Source organism: Pristiophorus japonicus, chromosome 14 (assembly GCF_044704955.1).
Source record: "Pristiophorus japonicus isolate sPriJap1 chromosome 14, sPriJap1.hap1, whole genome shotgun sequence".
NCBI lineage: Eukaryota > Metazoa > Chordata > Chondrichthyes > Pristiophoridae > Pristiophorus > Pristiophorus japonicus.
Window position 1 is genome coordinate 57,925,121 of NC_091990.1, and position 26,206 is coordinate 57,951,326.

The following is a 26,206-nucleotide window of genomic DNA, read 5'->3' on the forward strand; positions in this document are numbered from 1 at the left end:
AGTAGTCTAGAAGATTGCCAATCTGTTGCCAATTTAGTTTCAATTTTGCCCTGTGCTCCCATGCCCAACAACCCTAACCCTAAATGTATTATATAACTTCTTTAACGTTGTAAAACGTCCCAGGGAACTTCACAGGAGCGTTATCAAGCTAAATCTGGCACCGAACCTCACAAGGAGATATCAGGGCAGGTGACCAAAAGCTTGATCAAAGAGGTAGGTTTTACGGAGCATCTTAAAGGAGGAGAGAGAGTTAGAGAGGCGGAAAGGTTATGGGAGGGAATTCCAGAGTTTAGGGTCTCGGTAGCTGAATGTACGGCCGCCAATGGTGGAGTGATTAAAATCAAGGATATACGGGAGGCCAGAATTGGAGGAGGGCATATATCTAGGAGTGTTGGAGAGCTGGAGGAGTTTACAGAAATAAGGAGGGACAAGGCCATGGAGGGACTTGTAAACAAGGAAACAAATTGAGGCACTGCTTAACCGGGAGCCAATATAGTTCAGCGAACACAGGGGTGATGGGTGAAGAGGACTTGGTGCGAGCTAGGATACAGGCAGCAGAGTTTTGGATGACCTCAAGTTTCCGGAGGGTGGTAGGTGGGAGGCCAAACAATGGGTTGGAATAGTCAAATCTAGAGGTAACAAAGGCATGAATGAGGGTTTCAACAGCAGATGAGCTGAGGCAGGGGCAGAGTCGTGCGATGTTACGGAGGTGGAAATAGGCGGTCCGAGCGATTGTGTGGATTTGTGATTGAAAGCTCATCTCAGGATTAAATACAATACCAAGGTTGTGAACGGTCTGGTTCAGCCTTAGACAGTTGCCAGGGAGAGGGATGAGTCAAGGGCGAGGGAATGGTGCTGGTGGTGGGAGGAACAGGTTTGAGACAGCCCACTCATTCTATGCCAGATGCTAACATGGGAGCAAGAGTAGGCCATTCAGCCCATCGAGCTCTTCTACCGGATCACGGCCGACCTGTACCTGAACCCCAGCCTGATGTCCAGCCAGGAGATGGAGGTGACATTTGACCCAGTAGTCAGTGTGGTATTTAACCCCACGTCCCAGAACATGAGAACACAGTGTCTAACCGCACGACCCAGACCCCTGACAATGTTTGGTTCAACAAAAAAAGGTCCATGTGTGCTTAGGATGATACAATGCCTTGCAAGCACTTGATTTCGTTAATGAGCAGTGACGATGTAACTAGTAATGGATGGCACCTAGTTGGTAACGGTTGCTATGGCATTGAACTAAATTAGCTGCTGTAACATAAATCTGCCACAGCCGATCACACCAGCGCAGGAAGAGGGCTTCTCAAACAATCCACAGCTTCTTAAAAACACACAGTTCCTGTGTTATAAGTCAGTCGTCACACACCACTGCCCTTGCAGCAGTCAGCGTGACTCTGTGACAGGGGCCAAAGCCTTCTCAATTGAGCAGAATATTTCACCATACCCACTGCATTCACCTGGCAAGGTCTCATTCCTAAAGCTTCCTCCGGCCCCACCCCCACACCCCAGCCCCATTCCAGAAGTTTGAATGGGAGGAGGCGGTGCATTTGCAGACGCAGAGAAAGGCACCATAAATATACAAGACCAGCACTGCCAAAAATATCTTCAAGCCCAAGCCAGGAATGTGGTTCATCTTCAAACTTGTTCCTTCACTTCTGCCCAGCCCAGAGGAAAAAGCACGGCACCTTTAAATGAAGTACCCGTTTAAAGCCACAAATAGATTTCCTACTTCCTGTTCCTTATCTGCCAAAAAGCAAACATCAAAATTAAGTTGGCGATGTGCCTCTCTCTCTCTCTTCCCCTCCACCCTCTAACTCTCTCCCCTCCCACTCTCACCACCATCTCTCTCTCCCCTCCTCTCCCTTCACCTCCTCTCTCTTCCCTCTCCCTCCTTCCCCAAAACTCTCTCTCTCCCCCCAAGACACCCACTCCCCCTCTCTCTCCCACACCTCTCTCTTCCTCCCCAGACTCGACAACCCCCCCTCTCTCTCTGTCTCTCTCTCTCCCCCCCCCACTCCCAGACCCCCTGTCTCTCTTTCCATCTCTCCCTCCCCGTCTCACTCTCTCTTCCCCCACCACTAATTCCCCACCTCCACCTCCCTCTCTCCCTCCACCTCTCTCTCTCTTCACAAGACTCTCCGCCCTCTCTAGCTCTCTCTCTCCCTCCCTCCCCGACAACTACCAGCCCCCCACACCTTTCTCTCATCCCTCCCCCACCCCCCAGACAAGACCGTGCTTCAGTCCAGTGCATGCAAGCTCTCCGATTGCTGCCACCGCCACCTTTACTGAACTGGAGCATTGGATAAACAACCCTTGAACTTGTTGAATCTGGTCCACAATGAATTACAAATTGTTGTCACAGGCTTTGACGCACTTTAAGAGTTTCAATGGAGACGCCAAACTAAAATGACGGGATGTGCCAAGGAACACAAAGCAACCCAAGCTACCAAGAATCCACACGTTGTATACATTCCAGAGTATGGTGTGAAATAATAATAACTGACTCATGCAAGGTGGCCGAAATTTGTGAGGGCAAAGGACCGCGATGGCCGCTGAGAGACCGGGCGATAATTTGCCTGGAAAATTCCTCTAAAAAAAGAGGTGGCAGTACCGCCTGGCGGCCAAATAACAGCATATGCCGTTAATCTGGGCGGCAGCGGGTGGGAGCCCTCAATCTCGGAGGCAAAGGCTCTTGCCGACCAAGTGTCGCTGAGGATGGAGGCGGGCCCAGGGAAGGTGGAAAACAAAAAAAAACACCGGAACACCTTCAGGGGACACCATCCAGGTAAGTCGCTGTAAAAAATGTTTTTAAATATGGTCCCTCACCTTTTTTTTCTGTTCTTCATACCTACCATTGGGGTTAGAACAGCCTCCACGCAGCAGTCCTTCCCCCTGCTAGCACCGACTCCTGTCGACTCCCGCTCGCACCAATCTGGCATCTCGGCGGGCGGGAGGCTACTTACGCTACTTGGCCGGCAGAGGACGTCAGCGGCGGTTCCCGGTGGTACTCCCCTCCCGCCTGCTCCAGCCCACGTGGAAAATGGCAAAGAGAGGAAAACAGCAGCAAAGCTCGGCAGCAGCAGGCGACAGTGGGTGTTAAGGCCACCAATATCAAGGTCAAGGACTCTTAATTTGTAACGTGCGCTCGGTATGGATTCAGTGCTGGAATCCCTTTGCTGCATTCCTCATTTCTCTCCCCAGCACCATGCACCATTTGCCTGGGTAGAGGGCCATCTGCCTACACTAGACTACAAGGTCAGGGAGCAGACCCTTGGTGAGATCGCACCTGGATTAGTGTGCCCAGTTTTGGTCTCCTTACCTAAGAAAGGATATACTTGCCATAGAGGAAGTGCAGCGAAGGTTCACCAGACTGACCATCAAGCACTGGTTAGATACAGAGTAAAGCTCCCTCTACACTGTCCCATCAAACACTCCAAGGGCAGGTATAGCACTGGTTAGATACAGAGTGAATACCCTCTAAGTGAAAAAGAAGGGCAGTAAGAGAAGGGATAACCAGCCGTGGATAACGAAGGAAATAAAGGAGAGTATCAAATTAAAAACCAATGCGTATAAGGTGGCCAAGGTTAGTGGGAAACTAGAAGATTGGGAAAATTTTAAACGACAGCAAAGAATGACTAAGAAAACAATAATGAAAGGAATGATAGATTACGAAAGTAAACTTGCGCAAAACATAAAAACAGATAGTAAAAGCTTTTACCGATATATAAAACAGAAAAGAGAGACTAAAGTAAATGTTGGTCCCTTAGAAGATGAGAAGGGGGATTTAATAATGGGAAATGTGGAAATGGCTGAGACCTTAAACACTTATTTTGCTTCGGTCTTCACAGTGGAAGACACAAAAACCATGCCAAAAATTGCTGATCATGGGAATGTGGGAAGGGAGGACCCCGAGACAATCACTATCACTAGGGGGGGTAGTGCTGGACAGGCTAATGGGACGCAAGGTAGACAAGATCCCTGGTCCTGATGAAATGCATCCCAGGGTATTAAAAGAGATGGCGGAAGTTATAGCAGATGCATTCGTTATAATCTACCAACTGGACTCTGGGGCGGTACCAGTGGATTGGAAAGCAGCTAATGTAACGCCTCTGTTTAAAAAAGGGGGCAGACAAAAGGCAGGTAGCTATAGGCTGGTTAGTTTAACATCTGTAGTGGGGAAAATGCTTGAAGCTATCATTAAGGAAGAAATAGCGGGACATCGAGATAGGAATAGTGCAATCAAGCAGACGCAACATGGATTCATGAAAGGGAAATCATGTTTAACTAATTTACTGGAATTCTTTGAGGATATAACGAGCATGGTGGATAGGGGTGTACCGATGGATGTGGTGTATATAGATTTCCAAAAGGCATTCGATAAGGTGCCACACAAAAGGTTACTGCAGAAGATAAAGGTATGCGGAGTCAGAGGAAATATATTAGCATGGATCGAGAATTGGCTGGCGAACAGAAAGCAGAGAATCGGGATAAATGGGTCCTTTTCAGATTGGAAATCGGTGGTTAGTGGTGTGCCACAGGGATCGGTGCTGGAACCACAACTGTTTACAATATACATAGATGACCTGGAAGAGGGGACAGAGTGTAGTGTAACAAAATTTGCAGATGACACAAAGATTAGTGGGAAAGCGGGTTGTGTAGAGGACACAGAGAGACTGCAAATAGATTTAGATAGGTTAAGCGAATGGGCTAAGGTTTGGCAGATGGAATACAATGTCGGAAAATGTGAGGTCATCCACCTCGGGAAAAAAAAAACAGTAAAAGGGAATATTATTTGAATGGGGAGAAATTACAACATGCTGCGGTGCAGAGGGACCTGGGGGTCCTTGTGCTTGAATCCCAAAAAGTTAGTTTTCAGCTGCAGCAGGTAATCAGGAAGACGAATGGAATGTTGGCCTTCGTTGCGAGAGGGATGGAGTACAAAAGCAGGGAGGTCCTGCTGCAACTGTACAGGGTATTGGTGAGGCCGCACCTGGAGTACTGCGTACAGTTTTGGTCACCTTACTTAAGGAAGGATATACTAGCTTTGGAGGGGGTACAGAGACGATTCACCAGGCTGATTCCGGAGATGAGGGGGTTACCTTATGATGATAGATTGAGTAGGCTGGGTCTTTACTGATTGGAGTTCAGAAGGATGAGGGGTGATCTTATAGAAACATTTAAAATAATGAAAGGGATAGACAAGATAGAGGGAATTAAGAGTTATGGGGAGCGGGCGGGTAAGTGGAGCTGAGTCCACGGCCAGATCAGCCATGATCTTGTTGAATGGCGGAGCAGGCTCGAGGGGCTAGATGGCCTACTCTTGTTCCTAATTCTTATGTTCTTATGTTCTTATGTTCTTATGTGCTTATGTTCTTATGTTCTTATGTTCTTATGTTCTTATATTCTAAACAGTCCCATCTAAGTCAATAATAGCGCAGGTTGGATGCAAAGACTGATAATCGAGCTATGAGCAGTTCCATACTATGGAGCTTGCCCATTTTGAACTATTGTGACTACTTCACATTCAGTTCATATCGGACTGTTAAAGCCATACAGAAGAGGCTTCATTCCATCGGTCAGGGTGGGCGTGAACCCTGGTCCTGGGGTGCATTAACCCCCACATCACTTTGTTCTTTAATCTTTACTGATGCAACTTTAACAAACCAATTCATTTTTAACGGTTGCCATGAAACGTACCATATTTCTCTGGCAAATGATGTCCTGCAATTAAAACAGAAAATTACCAATTAAAAAGTCAAATTTTAAAAACTTACTTCGAAGAACAGTTTGGAAAGAGCAATGCTCCAATTTTATTTTTTCAAACACCAAGAGTTATTTACCCATTGACCTCCTGAGGAGAGGTACGAATATTTATCAGTGAGTGAAGGGTTAAATGACCACCTCCTCTCGTCAGATACAGTGACCAGCAGAAACAGTGGGCCTGCAGCGGAGTGAAGCAGGGAAAGACTCTCTCTGCCAGGGGACCCGATTCCACTTCCCTCTGCCAGGGGACCCGATTCCACTTCCCTCCGCCAGGGGACCCGATTCCACTTTCCTCCATTGTCAGGTCAGGGTCCAACACCAGATCCAGGTTGTACGTGCATTGTAATTAATATGGTTGAGAAACTGCTGCCACAGTCGTCAGGGTAATCCTGAGCTCTCTAAAGGGAGCCACACTACAAGGCAGCACAGGCTGGAGATCATTGTAGTGCTGATTCTGAGGCCCCACTAGCTCCCAAATGCACCCTTGGAGTGGCCCTCAAACTCAACACTGCACATGTCAGTAACACCGATATGGTGGCTGTCCCTGAGTGTGCTGGTTTTTTTTGTAGCGTGGCGGTCCCGAACTGCGAGAGGCCATCAGCAGCAGGTCGGGGCCATAAAAGGAGTGGCGAGCGGCGGCCATGGGAGCGTGGCGGCGTACCACGGCAAGGTACAGCGCGAGCTGGTGCAGGAGGGCAAGGTCCAGGTCGGTGATTGGAGCATGGGCAGGTATAGCAGGAGTGGCGAGAAATTGTAGAGGGACTTGATTGGGGCCCAGGAGAAGCGTGAGTTCGGGGCCAGAAGAGGCGAGGGCCCATGGGCCAGCCCACACTGCGATATGTGTGCGCACTAGGTCCGTGCAGCAGAGCTTGGTTTCCAGTCGTCCTGGTTAACCCTTGCCACTGGACCAAGACCTAGCTCTGTCAAGCCCGTGTCATGGCTGGTGTGCAATGGCCACCACACGTTAAAAAAAATTCACGCACAGGCATCTTCCACCCTTCAACATGTAGTTCGGGATCCGAAATATTAGGTCCTTCATTGAAACACCTGTGAACTCATCCTTTTTTTGACATGGAAGCAAGTCATCCTCGTTTTGAGGGACCGCCTACGATGATGATGAGTGTGCTATTTGTTACCTGGGAACTAGGTGAGGGAGAGAGTCCACTCCAGAAATCCTTCAGCAAGTTGAACAATTATATTAAGAACAAATGAGTTCGGCCCATTGTTCCCAGATGAGGCCTGATATTAATCAGCCAACCGGCATTGAACGTACATTGCACAACTCATAGCCAGATCCCCACAGAACAGGCTGTGTTAAAACAATTTGAACGCAACAAACAAAAACATCATGTCAAGCAAAAGCTGTGACAATGCCAGCTGGACACCCAACAATATATCAATTCTAAAATAATTATAGCACTTACACATCAGTGATACATCGGTTATATATGGCTTGTGAGCCAATTAGTTGCTGAGACAAACATATTCATCTATTCCCATTTGGGTTATTCCAGTACAGAGGGACCTTGAAGAGCTGTCATCTCCAACTGAAGGGATGTTCATTTTGGGAAATGTTATTCATCATCTTGTAAACTAAACGTACAGCCAAGACTCATCACATCACTTGTTATCCATCTTATTCAGAGCTGGAATTCCTCTACATTTAATGAAGAAAGACTTGCATTTATATAGCGCCTTTCATGAACCTCAGGACGTCCCAATGCGCTTTACAGCCAATTTTTATTTTTGAAGTGTAGTCACTGTTGTAATGTGGGAAACGCAGCAGTCAAGTTGCGCACAGCAAGGTCCCACAAACAGCAATGTGATAATGACCAGATAATCTGTTTTAGTTATGTTGGTTGAAGGATAAATATTGGTCAGGACACCAGGGATAACTCCCCTACTCTTTTGCAAATAGTTCCATGGGATCTTTTACATCTCAAATAGGGCAGATGGGGCCTCGGTTTAATGTCTCATCTGAAAGACAGCATCTCCGTCAGTACTGCACTGGAGCGTCAGCCTAGATTTTGTGCTCGTCTCTGAAGTGCGATTTGAACCCACAACCTTCTGACTCCGAGCCGAGAGTGTCACTGAGCCAAGACTGACACATTACCCTGAACATAAAACGTTATCAGCCTTCCCAGACAGCTTCACCTCAAAACACTGGCGACACACTTCCCCAAAATGTAAAAAATAGAATTACAATGGCACTAAGTCATGGAGATTGACGTTTCAGTCCAGCGCGGAGACAAATCATAAAAATACATTTTAGTATTGGTGCCGGGGTAAGGGAGAGGCAGCGATGGGCAGTTTTGCATAGATGGTTTTGCCGACGAATAGGATGCAGAGTTTGAAGTTCAGCTGAGAGTCCAATAGGACACCAAGGATGAGAACCATCGGTTCAGCTTGACTAAGGAGCCAAGAAGGGGAAAAGTGTTATATATGTAAACCTGTAAATACCATGTCTAACCACCAGAGGGCCCATCCCCTGGAGTCCTAAGGGATCCCACAAGCCCTTGGGAGCACCTGTATATAAGGAGGCCTCACAGGCTGGAGAGGCACTCTGAGATCTGTAATAAAGGACTACGGTCACACCTTACTTTGAGCTTGCAGTATCTAGTCTGACTCTTTATTCAACACATAACAAAAAGGACGTGGCTGTGTCGTTTTTGGCAGGAGCCAAACAGGATGGCTTCAATCTTCCCGACATTCAAACTGGAGCAAGTTCTGGCTCATCCACGATGATGTCTGACAAAGATTCTGATCGCGCAGGTGTGGTTCTGGAGCAACGTCCCCTGTGGGTTACGCGGCCATGTAGCTCTCTGCCGGTCCCGCGTAGCCCAGGACCAGCTTTTGCAATGTTACAGTTTGTGCGGAACTGCAAATGGGCCATGCAGCCCCTTAAAGGGGCCACACACACCCCAAAAAATGACTGGGAACATTGTCCTGGAGTCCAGGGTGGTGGAGAGTTAGAGCTGGGCGACAGCGGCATACAATTAGCTGTGACTCAGTTAGTAGTACACTCGCTTCTGTGTCAGAGGGTTCAAGTTGTGGGTTCCATGCCTGCTCCAGAGCCTTGGGCACATAATCTCGGCTGACACTTCAGCGCAGTACTGAGGGAGACATTAAGATCCCATGGCACTACTTGAAGAAGAGCAGGGGAATTCTCCCTGGTGTCCTGGTCAATATTTATCTCTCAACCAACATCACTAAAAAATAGATTATCTGGCCATTATTATCTCATTGTTGTTTGTGGGAGCTTGCTGTGCGCATATTGGCTGCCGTTTCTCCTACATTACAACAGTGACTACACTTCAAAAAGTATGTCATTGGCTGTAATGTGTTTTGTGATGTCATGAGGTTGTGAAAGGCGCTATATAAATGCAAGTTCTTTTTTTCTCTTTAATGTGGAAAATAACAGCATCCTGCAAATACTGAGGAAAAGACAGGGGCCAAAGATAGAATATTGGGATAATGCAAACAGGAAGAGAAGCCATCGCTGGAGATGAAGTGGCTGTGGTGGGACTGAAGCTGGACGAGGGCGGTGCTGCTGAGGAAAACCACAGTGGGAAGGTACTCAAGGAGGTTGAAATGGTCGACTGGGTCAACAGCGCAGATAGATTGTGGAGGACAAGGAGGGGTAATGCACCATGGTCACAAGTACAGAAGCTGACTTCCACCAGGCTGTGTCTTGGAGTGGACAGGGCAGAAACGGGACTGGAGGGGTTCCCACAGGGAGCTGCGGCAGAGGTCAGCGCAGAGTGCAGAGGTCAGAGGTGAGTGGCTGACCAAGCGGTCAAGGACCTGGGGAGGGGGACAGCGGTCTGAGCCAGCAGAATGAAAGGACGGACGAGCTTAAGGTGGACTTTTCCAGAAGGGAGAAAGACTACAGCAATTCTGAGCACAACACTAGTTGACCTGTGACTGAAAAAACAGATCCAGTTCTTCCTCTTGGATCTGCACAATCCCTGTCATGTGATCACGGAGTGAATCAAACAGCAGCATGGGTTCGGCTCAGATCCTTCTACTGAAAGGGAACGGCATGTAGGAACAGAGGGAGGGAGGAGGAATCCTGTGTAAATAATCATCATCTTAGGCAGTCCCTTGGAATCACTTCCACTCTAAAAATGAGTTCTTAGGTGACTGGACAGTCCAATACGATAACCACAGTCCCTGTCACAGGTGGGACAGATAGTGGTTGAGGGAAAGGGAGGGTGGGACAGATTTGCTACACGCTCTTTCCGCTGCCTGAGTTTGGTTTCTGCATGCTGTCGGCAATGAGCCTCGAGGTGCTCAGCGCCCTCCCGGATGCACTTCCTCCACTTAGGGCGGTCTTTGGCCAGGGACTCCCAGGCATCAGTGGGGATGTTGCACTTTATCAGGGAGGCTTTGAGGGTGTCCCTGTAACGTTTCCTCTGCCCACCTTTTGCTCGTTTGCCGTGAAGGAGTTCAGAGTTTTTGATACGGGCTTTACCAGCTGGGATTGAGAGGACCTTCAGTTTTCATTCCCACAACATAGCGGCTGACTCACCCTAGTGAAGAGAATTTTAACCTAACCTTCAACCAAATGTCCCTCAGTCCCAATCCACAGGAAGGAATCGGGAGATCCCAAGTGCCGGCACACAGCTGGACCCGGTGGTAAAAGCAGTAAAAAGGTAGCGACGCGACTGTTTGAGGTCTGTGGGCCCTCTTACCTGTAGTGACTGCAGAGATGTCAGATTGCTGTCGCAACAAAGGACCACATTGTTGGTCATGCTGAAACTCTCCCGTACGCCAAGGTGATAGAAGAGTGAGGGCTGGCAGTAAGGATCAGTCATCTCCACCACTGCAACATCTGTAAAGAACAGCACCATTAATGGAGCACTTGGAAAATCTGATCAGCCAAGGCTGGGCTACCTTCCTTTTAGTTCAAGGATGTGTGATTCTCTAATCGTTTTCCGCCTCATTTTGTTACCTCTCCCCGCTTTAGACCTCCTGGAGCCATAACCCCCCCAACCCCTGTGGCTTGGAGGGCCTAAGACTGACCTACTCCCGACTCATCAATCAACTGAGAGGAGGCTTGCAATACTGCACTCTTTCTATTGGAATGGGCCTGGCTTCCACTTCCAGTCTCATGGCCAAGATCAATAACTCAGCGTAGGGAGGGGGAAGGGAGGGATTGACAAACACCTCACTGGTAACATATTGCCATATGTTACACAAGCCCGAGAAAGTTCCTGACATTAATGTTTTAACGGATTAATACATTAGTTAATTCAGCTTTCATAGTTCATTCATAAATCATTCATTCAATCATAAATAATTCAATAATTCATAAATCATTCATTCAGGCTCTATATCACAAACCAACATTAAGAGAACTTTTGCCAGTTCTGACGAAGTGTCATCGACCTGAAATGTTAACCACTTCCACCACCTTTTCCAGAGCATTCTAGATCATAACAACTTGCTGCGTGAAAAAAACGCTCATGTCCCCGCTGGTTCATTTACCGATTATCTTAAAATCTCTAGTATTACGCTGATTAATACTTCTTCTGATTTTCCATCATATTTGAGGATAGAGACATAGAAACATAGAAAATAGGTGCAAGAGTAGGCCATTCGGCCCTTCTAGCCTGCACCGCCATTCAATGAGTTCATGGCTGAACATGCAACTTCAGTACCCCATTCCTGCTTTCTCACCATACCCCTTGATCCCCCTAGTAGTAAGGACGACATCTAACAAATGATCACATTGTACTTATCCTCCAATTCCGCAATCGTAAATTAAGTCAAGTAACCTGCTTACAACGTGATTTTTTCTTCAAATGTGCTTTTTCCTTCTCTCCTCCGTACGTCCCCTGAAGGTATGGACTCCTTACCGACCAATGGCTTCACCAGCACTGGTCCATCACCTCACTCAAGTGGTCATTATTCTTTTATGACTGAATACAGTGGCCAAGCAATTTTACCAGAGACACAGCTTCATGGGTTCATTGCTTAAGAATTAATAGCAACACAATGCTGTTAAGAACTAGTTGGTTCATGAACAAAAGTTTAACAATCACACTACACATTACCAGTTCATCCACTAGGCTCACAACTGCATGTCTCATCGTGGATGACCGAGACCCAACTGACTGGGGTTTTATTGAGTCTTGTGAACATCACGTGACTGGCTAAGCCACTCACACTGCAACAGCTCTACAACTATTTTGGCAGAAACTTCATTCAAGTGCCCCCCCTTTTTTTTTTTTGAGGGCACCAAAAACCACAAATTAACAATTGAACATAAAAGGGAACCTTTGTCAAATCAAATCAAATTAAAATTGTTCGTGAGATAAATGATGCACTCCAGTCCCTCCAGTGCCCACCTCTCACGGAAGGCCGCGAGCGTACCGGTGGACACCACATGCTCCATCTCCAGGGACACCCTGGCTCGAACAAAACCACAGAAGAGAAGCAGGCAGTAGGGCTGAATGACCCCCTCGACAGCCCGCTGCCTGGACTGGCTGATGGCCACTGTGGCCATGCCCAGGAGCAGTCCTGTGAAGAGGCCTTCCGACCTGCCCGTTCCCTCTGCACAGGGTGCCCAAAGATCAGGAGTGTGGGACTGAAGTGCAACCAGAATTTGAGAAGCAGCCCCTTCAGTAATTGGAAGAGGGGCTGCAACCTGACACACTCAATAAAAACATGGAACACGGACTCTTCCAGAGCGCAGAAATTACAGGCAGCCTTGGAGTCCGTGAACCAACTTAAAAACTTATTGCACGGGACTGCTCCGTGCACCACCCCCCAGGCCAAGTCCCCAATAAATAAAGTCTTGTGAACATCACGTGACTGGCTAAGCCATTCATACTGCAACAGCTTTACAACGATTTTTGTTGACACAATAATCAAGTGCCCCCTGATTAAAAGGGGGGTCACACTCCAAAAATGTTTCAAGTGCCCCCTTGTTTTTTTGTTTTTGTTTTGAGGGCACCAAAACCACAAATTATACAAGTGCCCCCTGGCTAAAAGGGAAGTGGGGGGGGAGGGGGCGGAGGGGCGCTAAAACCAACAAACTTAAACAAATTAAACTTTAACAATAGTAATCAAATTAAAGTTTGGTTGCCGGGGGTGATGATGCACTCCAGTCCCTCCGGCGCCCACCTCTCGTGGAAGGCCACGAGCGTACCGGTGGACACCGCATGCTCCATCTCAAGGGACACCCTGGCTCGGATGTACGCACGGAAGAGAGGCAGGCAGTCGGGCTGAACGACCCCCTCGACCGCCCGCTGCCTGGACCAGCTGATGGCACCCTTGGCCGTGCTCAGGAGCAGTCCTACAAGGAGTTCTTTGGACCTACCCGCTCCCCTCCGCACAGGGTACCCAAAGGATTAGGAGAGTGGGACTGAAGTGCAACCAGAAATTGAGGAGCAGCCCCTTTAAATAATGGAACAGGGACTGCAACCTCGCACACTCAATAAAAACATGGAACACGGACTCCTCCAGACCGCAGAAATTGCAGGCGGCCTGGGAGCCCGTGAACCGACTTAAGAATTTATTGCACAGGACTGCTCCGTGCACCACCTCCCCAGGCCAAGTCCCCGATAAATAGAATCTTGTGAACTAAGCCAGTCACACTGCACTACAACTCTTTTGTGGAAAACCATAATAAATTAAATCATGTGCCCCCCGATCTGGGGGACATTCCAAACACTTTTCACGTGCCCTTTTTTTTGTTTTTTTTTGGTGATTTTTGTGAGTTTGTTTTGGTTTTTTTTGGGCAGTAAAACCATAATTTACAAGTGTCCCCTATAAAAGGGGAGGGGGACACTAAAACCCGGCAATTAAAACAAATTAAACTTTAAAACATATCAAGTCAAATTAAAATTTGGTTGCCGGGTGTAACGATGCACTCCAGTCCCTCCGGCGCCCACCTCTCGTGGAAGGCCGCGAGCATACCAGTGGACACCGCGTGCTCCATCTCTAAGGACACCCTGGACCGGATGTAGGCGCGGAATAGAGGCAGGCAGTCAGGCTGAACGACCCCCTCGACCGCCCGCTGCCTGGACCGGCTGATGGCACCCTTGGCCGTGCCCAGGAGCAGTCTTACGTGGAGGCCCTCGGACCTACCTGCTCCCCTCCTCACAGGGTGCCCAAAGATCAGGAGTGTGGGACTGAAGTGCAGCCAGAAATTGAGGAGCAGCCCCTTTAAATAATGGAACACGGATTCTTCCAGACCGCAGAACCGACTTAAAAATTTATTGCACGGGACTGCTCCGTGCACCGCCCCTCCAGGCAAAGTCCCCAACAAATAGAATCTTGTGAACTAATCCAGTCACACTGCACTACAACTATTTTGGAGTTAAACATAATTAACATTAAATCAAGTGCCCCCTAATCTGGGGACCACTCCAGCCACTTTTCAACTGCCCTTTTTTTTGTTTTTTTTTTTGATTTTTTTTTTTGTTTTGTTTTTTTTGGATTTTTGTTTTGGGCAATAAAATCATATAATTTACAAGTGCCCCCTATAAAAGGGGAGGGAGACACTAAAACCTGGCAATTAAAACAAATTAAACTTGAAAACATAAAATCAAATTAAAATTTGGTTGCCAGGGGTGATAATGCACTCCAGTCCCTCCGGCGCCCACCTCTCGCGGAAGGCCGCGAGAGTACCAGTGGACACCCCATGCTCCATCTCTAAGAACACCCTGGCCCGGATGTAGGCGCGGAAGAGAGGCAGGCAGTCAGGCTGAACGACCCCCTCGACCGCCCGCTGCCTGGACCAGGAGCAGTCCTACGAGGAGGCCCTCGGACCTACCCGCTCCCCTCCGCACAGGGTGCCCAAAGATCAGGAGTGTGGGACTGAAGTGCAACCAGAATTTCAGGAGCAGCCCCTTTAAATATTGGAACAGGGGCTGCAACCTCACACATTCAGTAAAAACATGGAACACGGACTCTTCCAGACCAAAGAAATTGCAGGCGGCCTGGGAGCCCGTGAACCGGCTTAAAAACTTATTGCACGGAACTGCTCCGTGCACCTCCCTCCAGGCCAAGTCCCCAATAAATAGAATCTTGTGAACTAAGCCAGTCACATTGCACTACAAATCTGTCAGCATACTCACAGGTGTATACAGCACATTTAGGAAAATGACAGACAGGAAAAGACCAGATGGTCCACCTAGCCTTTCCTGTCCAGTCATGTTGCAACTAAGCATGATGACATTGAATGCTCCCAACCAACACCAGCCATATACTTTCTTTGGAAAGGCAGAATAAAACAGAATGGGAAATCCTTGGCCAATTCAGGAAATGAGAGGTCTGAGAAATTCCTCTTGGACCTTTCCAAGGGCGACCAAAGCGAGTTCATGGGACCACAGTCACCATAAGGGTACATTACCCAACATCTCACCTACCTTGTGTACAGTGTTATCAGCCTCAGACAGGAAATGGCCTGGCTCCCATGTGAACGATTCAGTATCAGCATCAAGCCCAATGCTGTCCTCATTTGACATTGACACACACATACTTCTAGCAGCAGTCGCTAACAACATGGGCAGAGATTAACTGTGGCCACAGGTCAAACAGAGCACAGGAACGATGGATCATGGACCTGCCTCTTCCCACCACACGCAGCTTAAATCACAGACCAAGCCGCACTGGGTGACATTTCCAGTGCCCATATCAAGTGCCCTCGAGACCCCCTTTCGAATCCCTCGGTACATCTGTAACGTAGCCCCTTCCCCATCACCAAACCAGTCACGCCATCTCCTCGGCTCACCTCACTGCAGTATGTCCATTTCACTGAGAAAACAAACAAAAACACTTGCATTTATATGGAGCCTTTAACGACCACAGCATGTCCCCAAGCACGTCACAGCAAAAAAGTATTTTAGGAGGTGCAGTCACTGTTGTAATATAGGAAACACGACAGCCATCCTGCACACAGCAAAATCCCACAAACACCAGTGTGATAATGACCAGGTAACCTTTTTTTTTTAATGATGATGAATGGAAGATATATGCTCGCCAGGGCACCGGGAAGAACTTCCCAGCTCTTCTTCAAATAGCGCCATGGGATTTTTTACACCCACCAGGGAGGGCAGACAGGAACTCTGTTTAACATTTCACCTGACACACGGCACCTCCGACAGTGCAACACTCCCTCAGAAGGAGTGGCGAGAGACTGTGGAGGGATGTGATCGGGGCCCAGGGGAGGCGTGCGTTTGGGGCAGCAGGGGCAGCAGGGGCCAGCCCACACTGCGATATGTGTGCACACCAGGTCCGTGCAGCAGAGCACATCTCCAATTGTCTTGGGTAATCCTTGCCACTGGACAAAGACCTAGCTCTGTCAAGCCCGTGTGGTAGCTGGTGTGCAATGGCCACCACACGTTAAAAAAAATCCACGCACAGGCATCTTCCACCCTTGAGGATGTAGTTTGGGTTCTTCATTCGAAACACCTGTGAACTCATCCTTTTTTTTGGCGTGGAAGCAAGTCATCCTCGTTTCAAGGGACTGCCTATGATGATGTTGACTCGCTCAGTACTGCACTGATGTGTCAGCCTTAATTTTGTGTGGGGCTTGAACCCATGACCTCCAATGAGAATATTGAGGACTCCACAAGGAAACACTAACCTGGATTATCTTCTGCCATATTAAATGGATAGCTGGGAAACAGCTTAGGAAAAGTCCTCAAAGGTCTTGGCACTTAAAGCACACCTTCCCCACTCCATTGCAGGAGCAGAACTACTTTATTCCACATTGAACATAGAAACATTAACATTGAACCACCTCTGACAACACAAAGCACACACAGCACTAAAATTAGAAATGAAAGTAAATAAATAAGTTTACTTTGGGTCACGGCCAGACCAGCCATGTTGAGATACCGGTCGTTCAGCAAACTGAGGTTGAGCTTTCCCAGGTGGCCACCAATACTGGGCTGGCACTTCTGGTGCATCTGGCCTGGAAATAGACCTGGCTCAGTACTGGGTGCAGCGGACTAGTGCAAATGTTGCACACTCAGGTTTGCATATCATACAAACTGCATTTTGCAACCCGTCAGTTTTAGGCCACAGCTGGAGTACTGCGAACAATTCTGGTCACCACATTTCAGGAAAGATGTGATTGCACTAGAGAGGGTACAGAGGAGATTTACGAGGATGTTGCCTGGGCTGGAGAATTTTCGCAATAAGGAAAGGTTGGATAGGCTGGGTTTGTTTTCTTTGGAACGGAGGAGGTTGAGGGGAGACCTTATTGAGGTGTACAAAATTATGAGGGCCCGAGATAGAGTGGATAGGAAGGACCTATTTCCCTTAGCAGAGGGATCAACAATCAGGGGGCATAGATTTAAAGTAATTCATAGGAGGTTTAGAGAAGATTTGAGAGGAAATTTCTTCACCCAGAGGGTGGTAGGGGTCTGGAACTCACTGCTTGAAAGTGTGGTAGAGGCAGAAACCCTCACACATTTAAAAAGTACTTGGATGTGCACTTGAAGAGCCGTAACCTACAGGGCTACGGACCAAGAGCTGGAAAATGGGATTAGGCTGGATAGCTCTTTGTCGGCCGGCGCAGACACGATGGGTCGAAATGGCCTCCTACCATGCTGTAAATTTCTATGATTCTATAATTCTGTCAAACCATATATTGGCCTCGGAGTCTGGAGGTTATGGGTTCAAGCCCCACTCTGAAACTTTAGCACATAATCTAGGCTGACACTCCAATGCAATGCGGAGGGAGTGCTACACTGTTGGAGGTGCCGTCTTTCAGATGAGACATTAAACCGAGGTCCTGTCTACGTTGCCTACATTGTTGCCTACAACAGTGACAGCACGTTAATCATCATCATCATAGGTGGTCCCTCGAATGAGGATGACTTTCTTCCACACCAAAAGGGATGAGTTCTCAGGTGTTCCAATGAAGGACCCGATGTTCCAGTCCTGAACTCTAACAAAGGGGTGGAAGATGCCTGTGCATGGATTTTTTAAACGTGTGGTGGCCGTTGCACATCAGTCACCAAACGGGCTTGACAGAGCTAGACCGTTATCCAGTGGCAAGGGTTGAACCAGGATGATTGGAGTCCTGCTCTGCTGCACTGACATAGTGCGCACACATATCACAGTGTGGGCTGGCCAGTGCTGTCCCTGGGCCCTCGGCTCTTCTGGCTCCCTAGCACTTCAATAGTACTTAATTGTCTATAAAGCGCTTTGAGACGTCCTGAGGTTGTGAAAGGTGCTATACAAACGAAAGTCCTTTATATCTTCTTTCTATATAACATTAGGTGTAATGAGGGTTAACCTGAAATGAAAGTCTTAAATTTGAAGCTGTACGATTTAGCGTGGCTGGTACTGCCATGATTTTTTACAATTTCATTTCAAGGGAAGTGGCATTCTGAATGAGGGCAGAAAATGGGTTTCCAATTCCGGCCCAGTCTGAACCCTGAACCAGAGAGAAACAGATTCACAATCACAGCTTTCCTTCCAGAGGGTCGCTTGAAGGAACCGGTTTCTGAATAATCCACAAAATAAAGAATAAATCTAACAACAACTTGTATTTATATAGCGTCTTTAATGTAGCAAAACGTCCCAAGGCGCTTCACAGGTGCGTTACCAAGCAAAAGTTGGCACTGAGCCACATCAGGAGATATTAGAGTACATGACCACAGGCTTGGTCAATGAGGTAGGTTTTAAAGGAGCGTCTTAAAAGGAGGAAAGAGAGGTGGAGAGATTTACGGAGGGAATTCCAGAACTTAGGGCCTTGGTGGCTGAAAGCATGGCGGAGCGATTCAAATCAGGGATGCTCAAGAGGCCAGAATTAGAGGAGTGCATATATCTCGGAGAGTTGTAGGGCTGGAGGGGGTTACAGAGATAGGGAGGGGCGAGGCCACGGAGGGGTTTGAAAACAAGGATGAGAATTTTTAAATCAAGGCGTTGTTTAACCGAGAGCCAATGTAGGTCAGCGAGCACAGGGGTGATGGGTGAATTGGACGTGGTGCGAGTTAGGACACGGGCTGTCGAGTTTTGGATGACCTTAAGTTTAAGGAGGGTGGAAGATGGGAGGCCGGCCTAGCAGTGCTCCCACATGGAATGATATTATATTTTAGATTCATTAATGTAAGCATTGTGTTATGTATGTGAACCTCACCTATGTGTAAGACTTGCCACTAGGGGGCACATCTGTGGGAGGCCTATAGGTCACCTGTGAACCCTGGAGCAAGCAGGTATAAAAGGCAGTCCACCATGTTGCTGCCTCACTTTTGCAGTTATATTAAAGAGACCAAGGTCACAATGGTTTGAGCTTACAACACAGTCTCGTGGAGTTATTCTGAACTTAACACATATAGTGCTTTGAGCCTTGTTGAAAGTTTCCAAGCCCTTTGATGTAGTTTTGCAGGAACAGAATAGTGTTACTCCGTCTTTGCCTGTGTCTTTGCAAATGTCAAAACTTGTACGGAGTTGAAAAATCTTATCTCCGTGTTCTCATAATTGAGAATGGCAATACTTTCTAAAATAGAAACTGCAAATACAGTAACTACATTACAAGCTTCAATTGGAGCAATTTATGGTTTTTTGACACCATGAGGGAAAGAAATTGAAACTCCGCCTAGCCCTATATCACCACTCACTGACAACTGACCAATATCACAGCACAGCGAAGCAGGCACCAGCAAATGAATTAATTAATGGTGCAACAAACACCACTCAATCAATAAGATCATACAACATCTGGCACCAGCAAATTAACTGGAGAAGTGGCAGCAATTAATTAAGACGTAGGCCAGCAAACACACCAAACCCAATAACTGATTGGAGCAGTGAGCACAGCAACAACTGAATAAATTAAAGGAGCAACAGGTGCACCTACAAATCAATAAGTGAATGACAAATTAAATAAACTAATGCAAGTGCGGACATTGGTGAATCAGTAAATTAGCATAGCTGCAGGCACCAGTTAATTAATAACTCGATAGACAGCGGGCACACAAAATCAATTAATTAAACAGACATCAGCGGACAGTTTTGCTGCCAGTGATTCCTGCTCTATAGCTGTGAACTGACTTTCATCAGTGTCACAGCCAGTTGAATTTTCAAAGTATTATAAGCAATTACCATGTATTTGCAAGCTGTAAATAGCAAGTTGAAAAAAAAACTACGAAGCTCTTTATCTAAAAAGAAGTCTTTTAGCTTGCAAGGGCACTCAAACAATTATTAGTATCGATTTGTACATTATACCAAACTTAAATACTTGAAAGAAAAAATCCTGATCTGAGCCACCACAAGGTTATTGGGTGCAAAGCTCCCAGGCAAAAGGAGAACTAGGCATTAAGAGTGGTGTCACCACAGATCAGAGCTTAAGGAAGTCATTGTTACAAGCAGTTAATTTAGTTTTGTTTTTTTATATAAAATTATCGCTACAATGTAAAACATGTAGGGGCCAAAATTCAGGGTCTCGGAAAGACCAGTTACTGCCCGTTTGCGGTGGCCATGAGGCGGAATCCCGTGGCCACCACTTTGTGGTCAACTGGCCCCGATCCAAATACAGGTTGGGGATTTTTCGGCCTGGACCCGATTCTGCCCTGATGCTGATGCCTGCCACAAGTGTGTGGTCAGAACGCGCACCGCCGCTCTCCCTCACCTGAAAAATGCACCGAGCAAAATTAACCAAAATAAACCGATGCCCCGCCATGCGGTGCCCCCGACAGGTTTTTCTGTCGGTGCACTTTCTCCGCATTGAGTGTGGCCCAGCAGCGCGGCAGCCCTTCAAGGGGAGGGCCCACTGCCACGGCCGCCATGTATTTATTTTTGCTGGCTGGCTTCCCGATCGACCGGCAAAATAGTGCCCCCCGGGTTCGGCCGGGCCGCCAACTGGGCGCCTGGCACCCCCTCTTGGGTGCCAGGCCGCTGGCCCAGCCGATACCTTCCCTGGGGGCCCAGTGGGCCAAAGACTGACAGGTTCTCTCCCCTTTAACGGAGGGGAGAGTGTGTGGTGATGCACACACGCTGTGACATCACCACTACTCCGCAGTGGCAGAGTCCTGGACCGACCCAAATCCAGCCCCTCAGCCTGTCTTTCAGTCGTTCTCCCACTATGACCGACTTCGGGTCCAACGTCAAAAAAAAACCTTAATGCTGAAAATCAAGGGAGAGACCACCTCAACGTTCCCAGCGGAAAAAACTTTCAAAAAAAAGGTAGGTGCGCCAGCTTTCTTGCGGAATTGAATTTCGGCCCCGTAGTTTGGAATATTATCTGAGGTAAGTTTCACAGGAACATGGGATGTTGGTTATTATATTTAAGCAGATGTTTATCTAGCAAGTACAGAATGTAACGTGCACGAGGAGTGAAATATTATACTTTGAAATGTTGCCATTTTTTAAACTTTTGGGATCTAAATCATTCAAACGGTTGAATTAATTTTATTTGTTTGAGAGAGAACTCAACAATAACAGAAGAAAGATTTGCAACTTCTGAAAGGAGAGTATCATTATTCAAGTCTGGGGGAGATTCTGAATAAAGGTCCTGAATTGAAATACATTTATTTAATCAAATCTTTTGGTAACCGAGAACGGCGCAGCCCCGAGCTGGACACCTGTTCTTCGCGCCCAAAAGTGTGCAGGAAAAAAACTGCGAGATTCTCCGGCTCCTCGGTGCTCTAAGTCAGCTTGGCGCGGCGCGCAGATCACAGCAGGGGGGGCGGAGCCAGACACTCGTGCCGATTCTGTAAGCAGTGGGGGCGGGTCTAATTCAAATGAGGCAACGTCGTGCCGGCAACCCTGCGCGTGCGCGTTGGAGCATGCGCGCACGCGCAGTGTGAAACAAACATTGGCACTCGGCCATTTTTAAAGGGACTGGAGGAAAAGTGAAGATTTGTCTCTTGGACCCCTGGAAAGGCTTGTGATTTAATTTTTGTGATATTTTTGTGTGTGAGGGAGTGCTTTTAGCAGCACTGTTGAATAAATCACCTGCTGAAATCAGTGAGTTCAACTTTTCACTGCTAAACTTGCAGAACCAGTGCTGCATTGGTGCATGCAAATTAAGGACTGTGTGTTTTGAGAAATAAGAGTGCCAATTCAACTTTGCAATGGATCAACGTCCACCAAGAACAAATAATTTCTTGCATGAGGAATGGAGATATTAGTCAACGTAATTGAGCAGAGATGGCAGGAGCTAGATACCAGCAACAGAGGTCGCATAAACGTGCCACCAAAAGAAATGAAGAAACGCTAGAACCAAGTTGCATGAGATCTGGAAGCCAGTGTAAAAATAAATGGCATGACTTTGGTCAAGTAGTTAGTGGAAGTAATATTTCCCATTTTTAATGTAATCGTAATTGTAACCTGGCTATCTGTATGTCCCACCTTGCAGACTGACGCACTCTGTAAAAAGTTATATTTTACTCTTTGCAGAAGAAATTGACCCATAACAAAAGGGAGGCAACTCGGACAGGAGGAGGCATGCCCAATCTGCATCCACTGACGCCCTTGGAACAGAGGGTAGCTGCTATGATGAGTCGTACATGGAGAAAAGCAATCAGTACAGCACAAGCTGGGCCCGCACGCGAGGAAGAGGGTAAGTCCTGAAAATGCATTGTGGCCCTTTAAATCAACCTGCTGCCTAACCTGCTATGTGTGAGAGTACTCATGCCACTCATCCGGCTCCCTCCCTTGCTGTTAAACATTTGACTGTTCTGATGTATTTTGCAGAACATGATGATGATGATGATGATGCTGCTGCCAACCCTGAGGATCCTGAGGGTACAGAGCAAGAACCAGTACAACCAGATGCGGACGAACCAGGCTGGATGATGGCAGCGATGACTGAAATGTCTGCAGGGGAGAGCTTCCAAATCAATGTTTATGAGCCCCCATCAAGGGGCATCAAAGTTTCAACCCCTAGCATAGGTCTTGGTTCCACCTTTCATGGTTTTGATTCTGACGCTGTGGGTCCCAGTGCTGCTGCTGTTATCATGGAGCAGTTTACACCCATTTGTCCAACATCCCAACCCATGGCTCGCACTCAAGTGCTGTCGTCTGGAACACCGAGTGCCCCACCATCCCAGCCCGCACCTCTCTCTCTAGTACTGCCGTCTGCAACACAGAGCGTCCCACCGTTCCAGCCTGAGCCTCTCCCTCTAGTTCTGCCGTCTGGAACACAGAGCATCCCACAGTCCCAGCCCGCGCCTCCCTGTGTAGTGGTGCCGCTTGCAACACCGAGCGTCCCACCGTTCCTGCCCGCGCCTCCCAGTGTAGTGGTGCCATGAGGCAGACCCAGACAAAGAAGGAGATTGGAGACACGCTCTCCTGAGATGCAGCGTGCAACAGATGCAGTGAGCTTACCCGATCACTCATCGGTGGCGTCAGTGCAGTGGGTGAAAAGTTGACGATCCTGACGAGAGAAATAGCAGTAATGACACGGGAACTTAGGGAGGGAATGTCCGAGGGAGTGCAATCGACGGCACAGGCCATCAGGGAGATAGCTGCTGCATTAAAGGCACACAGCCCGGCCAATCAAATGACACCCCCATGAAGAAGTGAACATTCACTGAGATATGGATGAGAGATGGTTGCAGCCTTTCTTTGCTGCTTTTGTTCTTGTTCTTGATGTAGCTGTAGTAGCGTTTTTCAAATTGAAATTGTTTTGTAAGTTTTGTAACTTTACAACTTAGAAGCGATCTCAGAGTTTTCAAGTGATCTTATAGTGTAAATGCTCTCACATTTTGCATCTTATTTAATTTTGCCCCTAAAAAGTGATCTTGAAGTTTGTGATCTTAAAAGGCAAGATTTTTCACATTGCGATTGTTTTGTAACTTTTGTAACTTTACAAGTTTATCTTAAAGTTTTTAAGTGATCTTCAAGAGTCATATAAAAAAGTATAGTTTGATACAACAAATATTTTATTACAGTGACGTTAACTTTTCAATAAAATATTTTTTCATTAAAACTGTTTCATGTTCCATTAACACAACACAACGTAGGAACAACTGCAAAGAATAAACATGTCCATGTGCAACAGTGGTCGCAGAGCCCTCAGGCATCAGTAAGTGAAGCGTTCACGGATGAGCTGCTGGTGCAAGGCTCGAACAATCGTTAAAGGGGCACGATGGACGGCCCTCCTCCGACCTCGTGCTCCGGCATCAGGCACTTGCATGCTTTCCTGATCGTCGTCATCATCGACATCCTGCTGTTCCGTAATATTATCATGAACTGGACCTTCATGTAGGTCTTCTGGTTCCACTACCAGCTCCTGCTGCCTCATGATGGCTAAGTTATGAAGCATGCAGCACACAACAGTGAAGTGACCGACAATCTGAGGAGAATATAGCAACTGTCCTCCAGAATATTCCAGGCATCGGAATCGCTGTTTTAATATGCCAATGGTCCGCTCAATGATGCTGCGCTTCGCAATGTGCGCCATGTTGTATTAATGGTCAGCTTCTGTCCGTGTCACGCGTAGGGGCGTCATGAGCCAGGTGGTCAGGCCGTACCCTTTGTCTCCCAGTAGCCAGCTCTGCCCTTCTCGCTGCTGCTCAAACATGTCAGATAGAACACTACCGCGTAGGATGAATGCATCGTGGGTGCTGCCAGGGTATCTCGCATCGACTGACATGATGCGCTGCTTGTCATCACACACGAGCTGCACATTGATAGAGTGGAAACCTTTTCTATTTCGGTACTGCTCAGAATCCTCCACAGGTGCTCGCAAGGCAATGTGGGTACAATCAATGCAGCCCTGTACCTTTGAGAAGCCGGCAATCCTGAAGAAGCCCACAGCCCTCTCATGGATCGCTTGTGCGGTCATTGGGAAATTGATGAAGTCATTCCTTCGCGCATACAGTGCAGCCGTGACCTGGTAAATGCAGGCATGTATTGCACGTTGAGAGATGGCACACACATCTCCAGTTGTAGCCTGAAACAATCCCGAGGCATAGAAAGAAAGTGCAGCTGTTACCTTCACTGCAACAGACAGGGCAGTTGGCGTTCTGCTTCTGGGCTGCAAATCTGCTCTCAGCATATCACAGATCTCAGCGACAACTTCTCTGCGAAAATGCAGCCTTTTGACACAATCAGCCTCGCTCATGTCCAGGTACGAGCGCCTGGCTTGATATTGTCAATGTGGGTAAGGTCTCCTGCCCATAAACCTAGTGCGGTCCCTGGTGCGGTGAGCTCTAATCAATTCTCTTCTATGCAGTGAATTGATGGCGAACCATTGCATAATACGTGGTGTTGACAATGCAGCACCCATTCTGCAAATTTAAGTATAAAACTGTCGATGTGACTGCCTCTCCCTGTCCCTGGCCAAATGGCCTCAGTCCCCCTCACAGCTCGAAGGCTGCTGCTGTATCTTCGGCTGCTGTCGAGCCACTGACGCCGCCCCTATTGCGTGGCCGAATGGCCTCAATCCCCTTCGAAAGCTGCGTGCGTGTTGATTCTTCGGCTGCCAGCCAGCCACTGACGCCGCCCCTATCGCATGGCCGAAGGCTGCGTGTGTGTTGCTTCTTCGACTGCCGGCCAGCCACTGACAGAAGGAAGGCCTGCCTGAAGCACCGCAGCTCGAAGGCTGCTTGCTGCCGCTGTTGGGGCTGCCATCGAGACACTGATGCCACCTCTGTCTGTCTCCAACATGAAAGGCCTGCCTGAAGCACAGCAGCTCGAAGGCTGCTGCAGTTTCACACAGGTAGGTACATGGATTATTTAATCTTTTCTTTACTTATAAATTTTTATTCAGGTTGGATCTTTATTTGTATAAGTATGACTGCTGAATGATTGTAGAATTTAATGACTTCCCTTCCCTCCCTCCCCCCCCACCCCTCGTTCCCTACGTCTGATTTTCTAAGTGTAGACAAGGTTTTTTTGGAGCGTACAAAAATCTTCACTTACTCCATTCTAAGTTAGTTTGGAGTAAGTTTTCACTGCCTAAACTTTGAAAACAGGTGTAAGTGGCCGGACACGCCCCCTTTTGAAAAACAAATTCTGTTCCAAAGTGAAACTGTTCTAACTGACTAGAACTGAAGCAAACTAAATGCCGAGAATTCCAGTTTCTAAGATACTCCATTCTAATCCAGTTGCTCCAAAAAAACAGGAGCAACTCAGGCCGAAACTTGGCCCCAAAGAAAGGGCACCAAAATACAAGTTTCCCAGGGCACCATTTTCCCCAGGTCAGCTCGGGACATCACACTTGGTACGCAAAGTACGCATCACACATGCATCCGATTGTCTCTTGTTTTGTTGGCATAGAACAGTGACCACTTGCTGTGCAAAATAAACCTTCCTATCTCCCTTCTGGTTCTTTGTCAATTATCATAAATTAATGTCCTCCATTATATGGCCTGATGCTCTTCTCCCTATAAAAACTTTCTCTCAGTGAATTTCCTGACCATCACACTACTGGCATACTTTAAATATCAAATTTTTCCAAGGTTTGAATAATCAAAGGAACAGGACCAAACATGTCTGTGCCTGACTGAGCTTGGCAAGC

At 47.6% G+C, this 26,206-nt stretch overlaps 1 protein-coding gene across 1 annotated transcript in view; it reads right to left on the bottom strand.

Moving 5' to 3' along the window:
- The window catches only part of LOC139279920 (mitogen-activated protein kinase kinase kinase 5-like), a 241,117-nt gene that overhangs the window by 211,430 nt on the left and 3,481 nt on the right, over positions 1-26,206 (bottom strand). Inside the window, exons 2-3 of the mRNA XM_070899242.1 lie at positions 10,464-10,603; positions 5,704-5,727 (exon numbers count right to left, since the gene is read on the bottom strand). Of these exons, the coding sequence (XP_070755343.1) occupies positions 5,704-5,727; positions 10,464-10,603 (164 nt within the window). The remainder of the gene's footprint in view (positions 1-5,703; positions 5,728-10,463; positions 10,604-26,206) is intronic.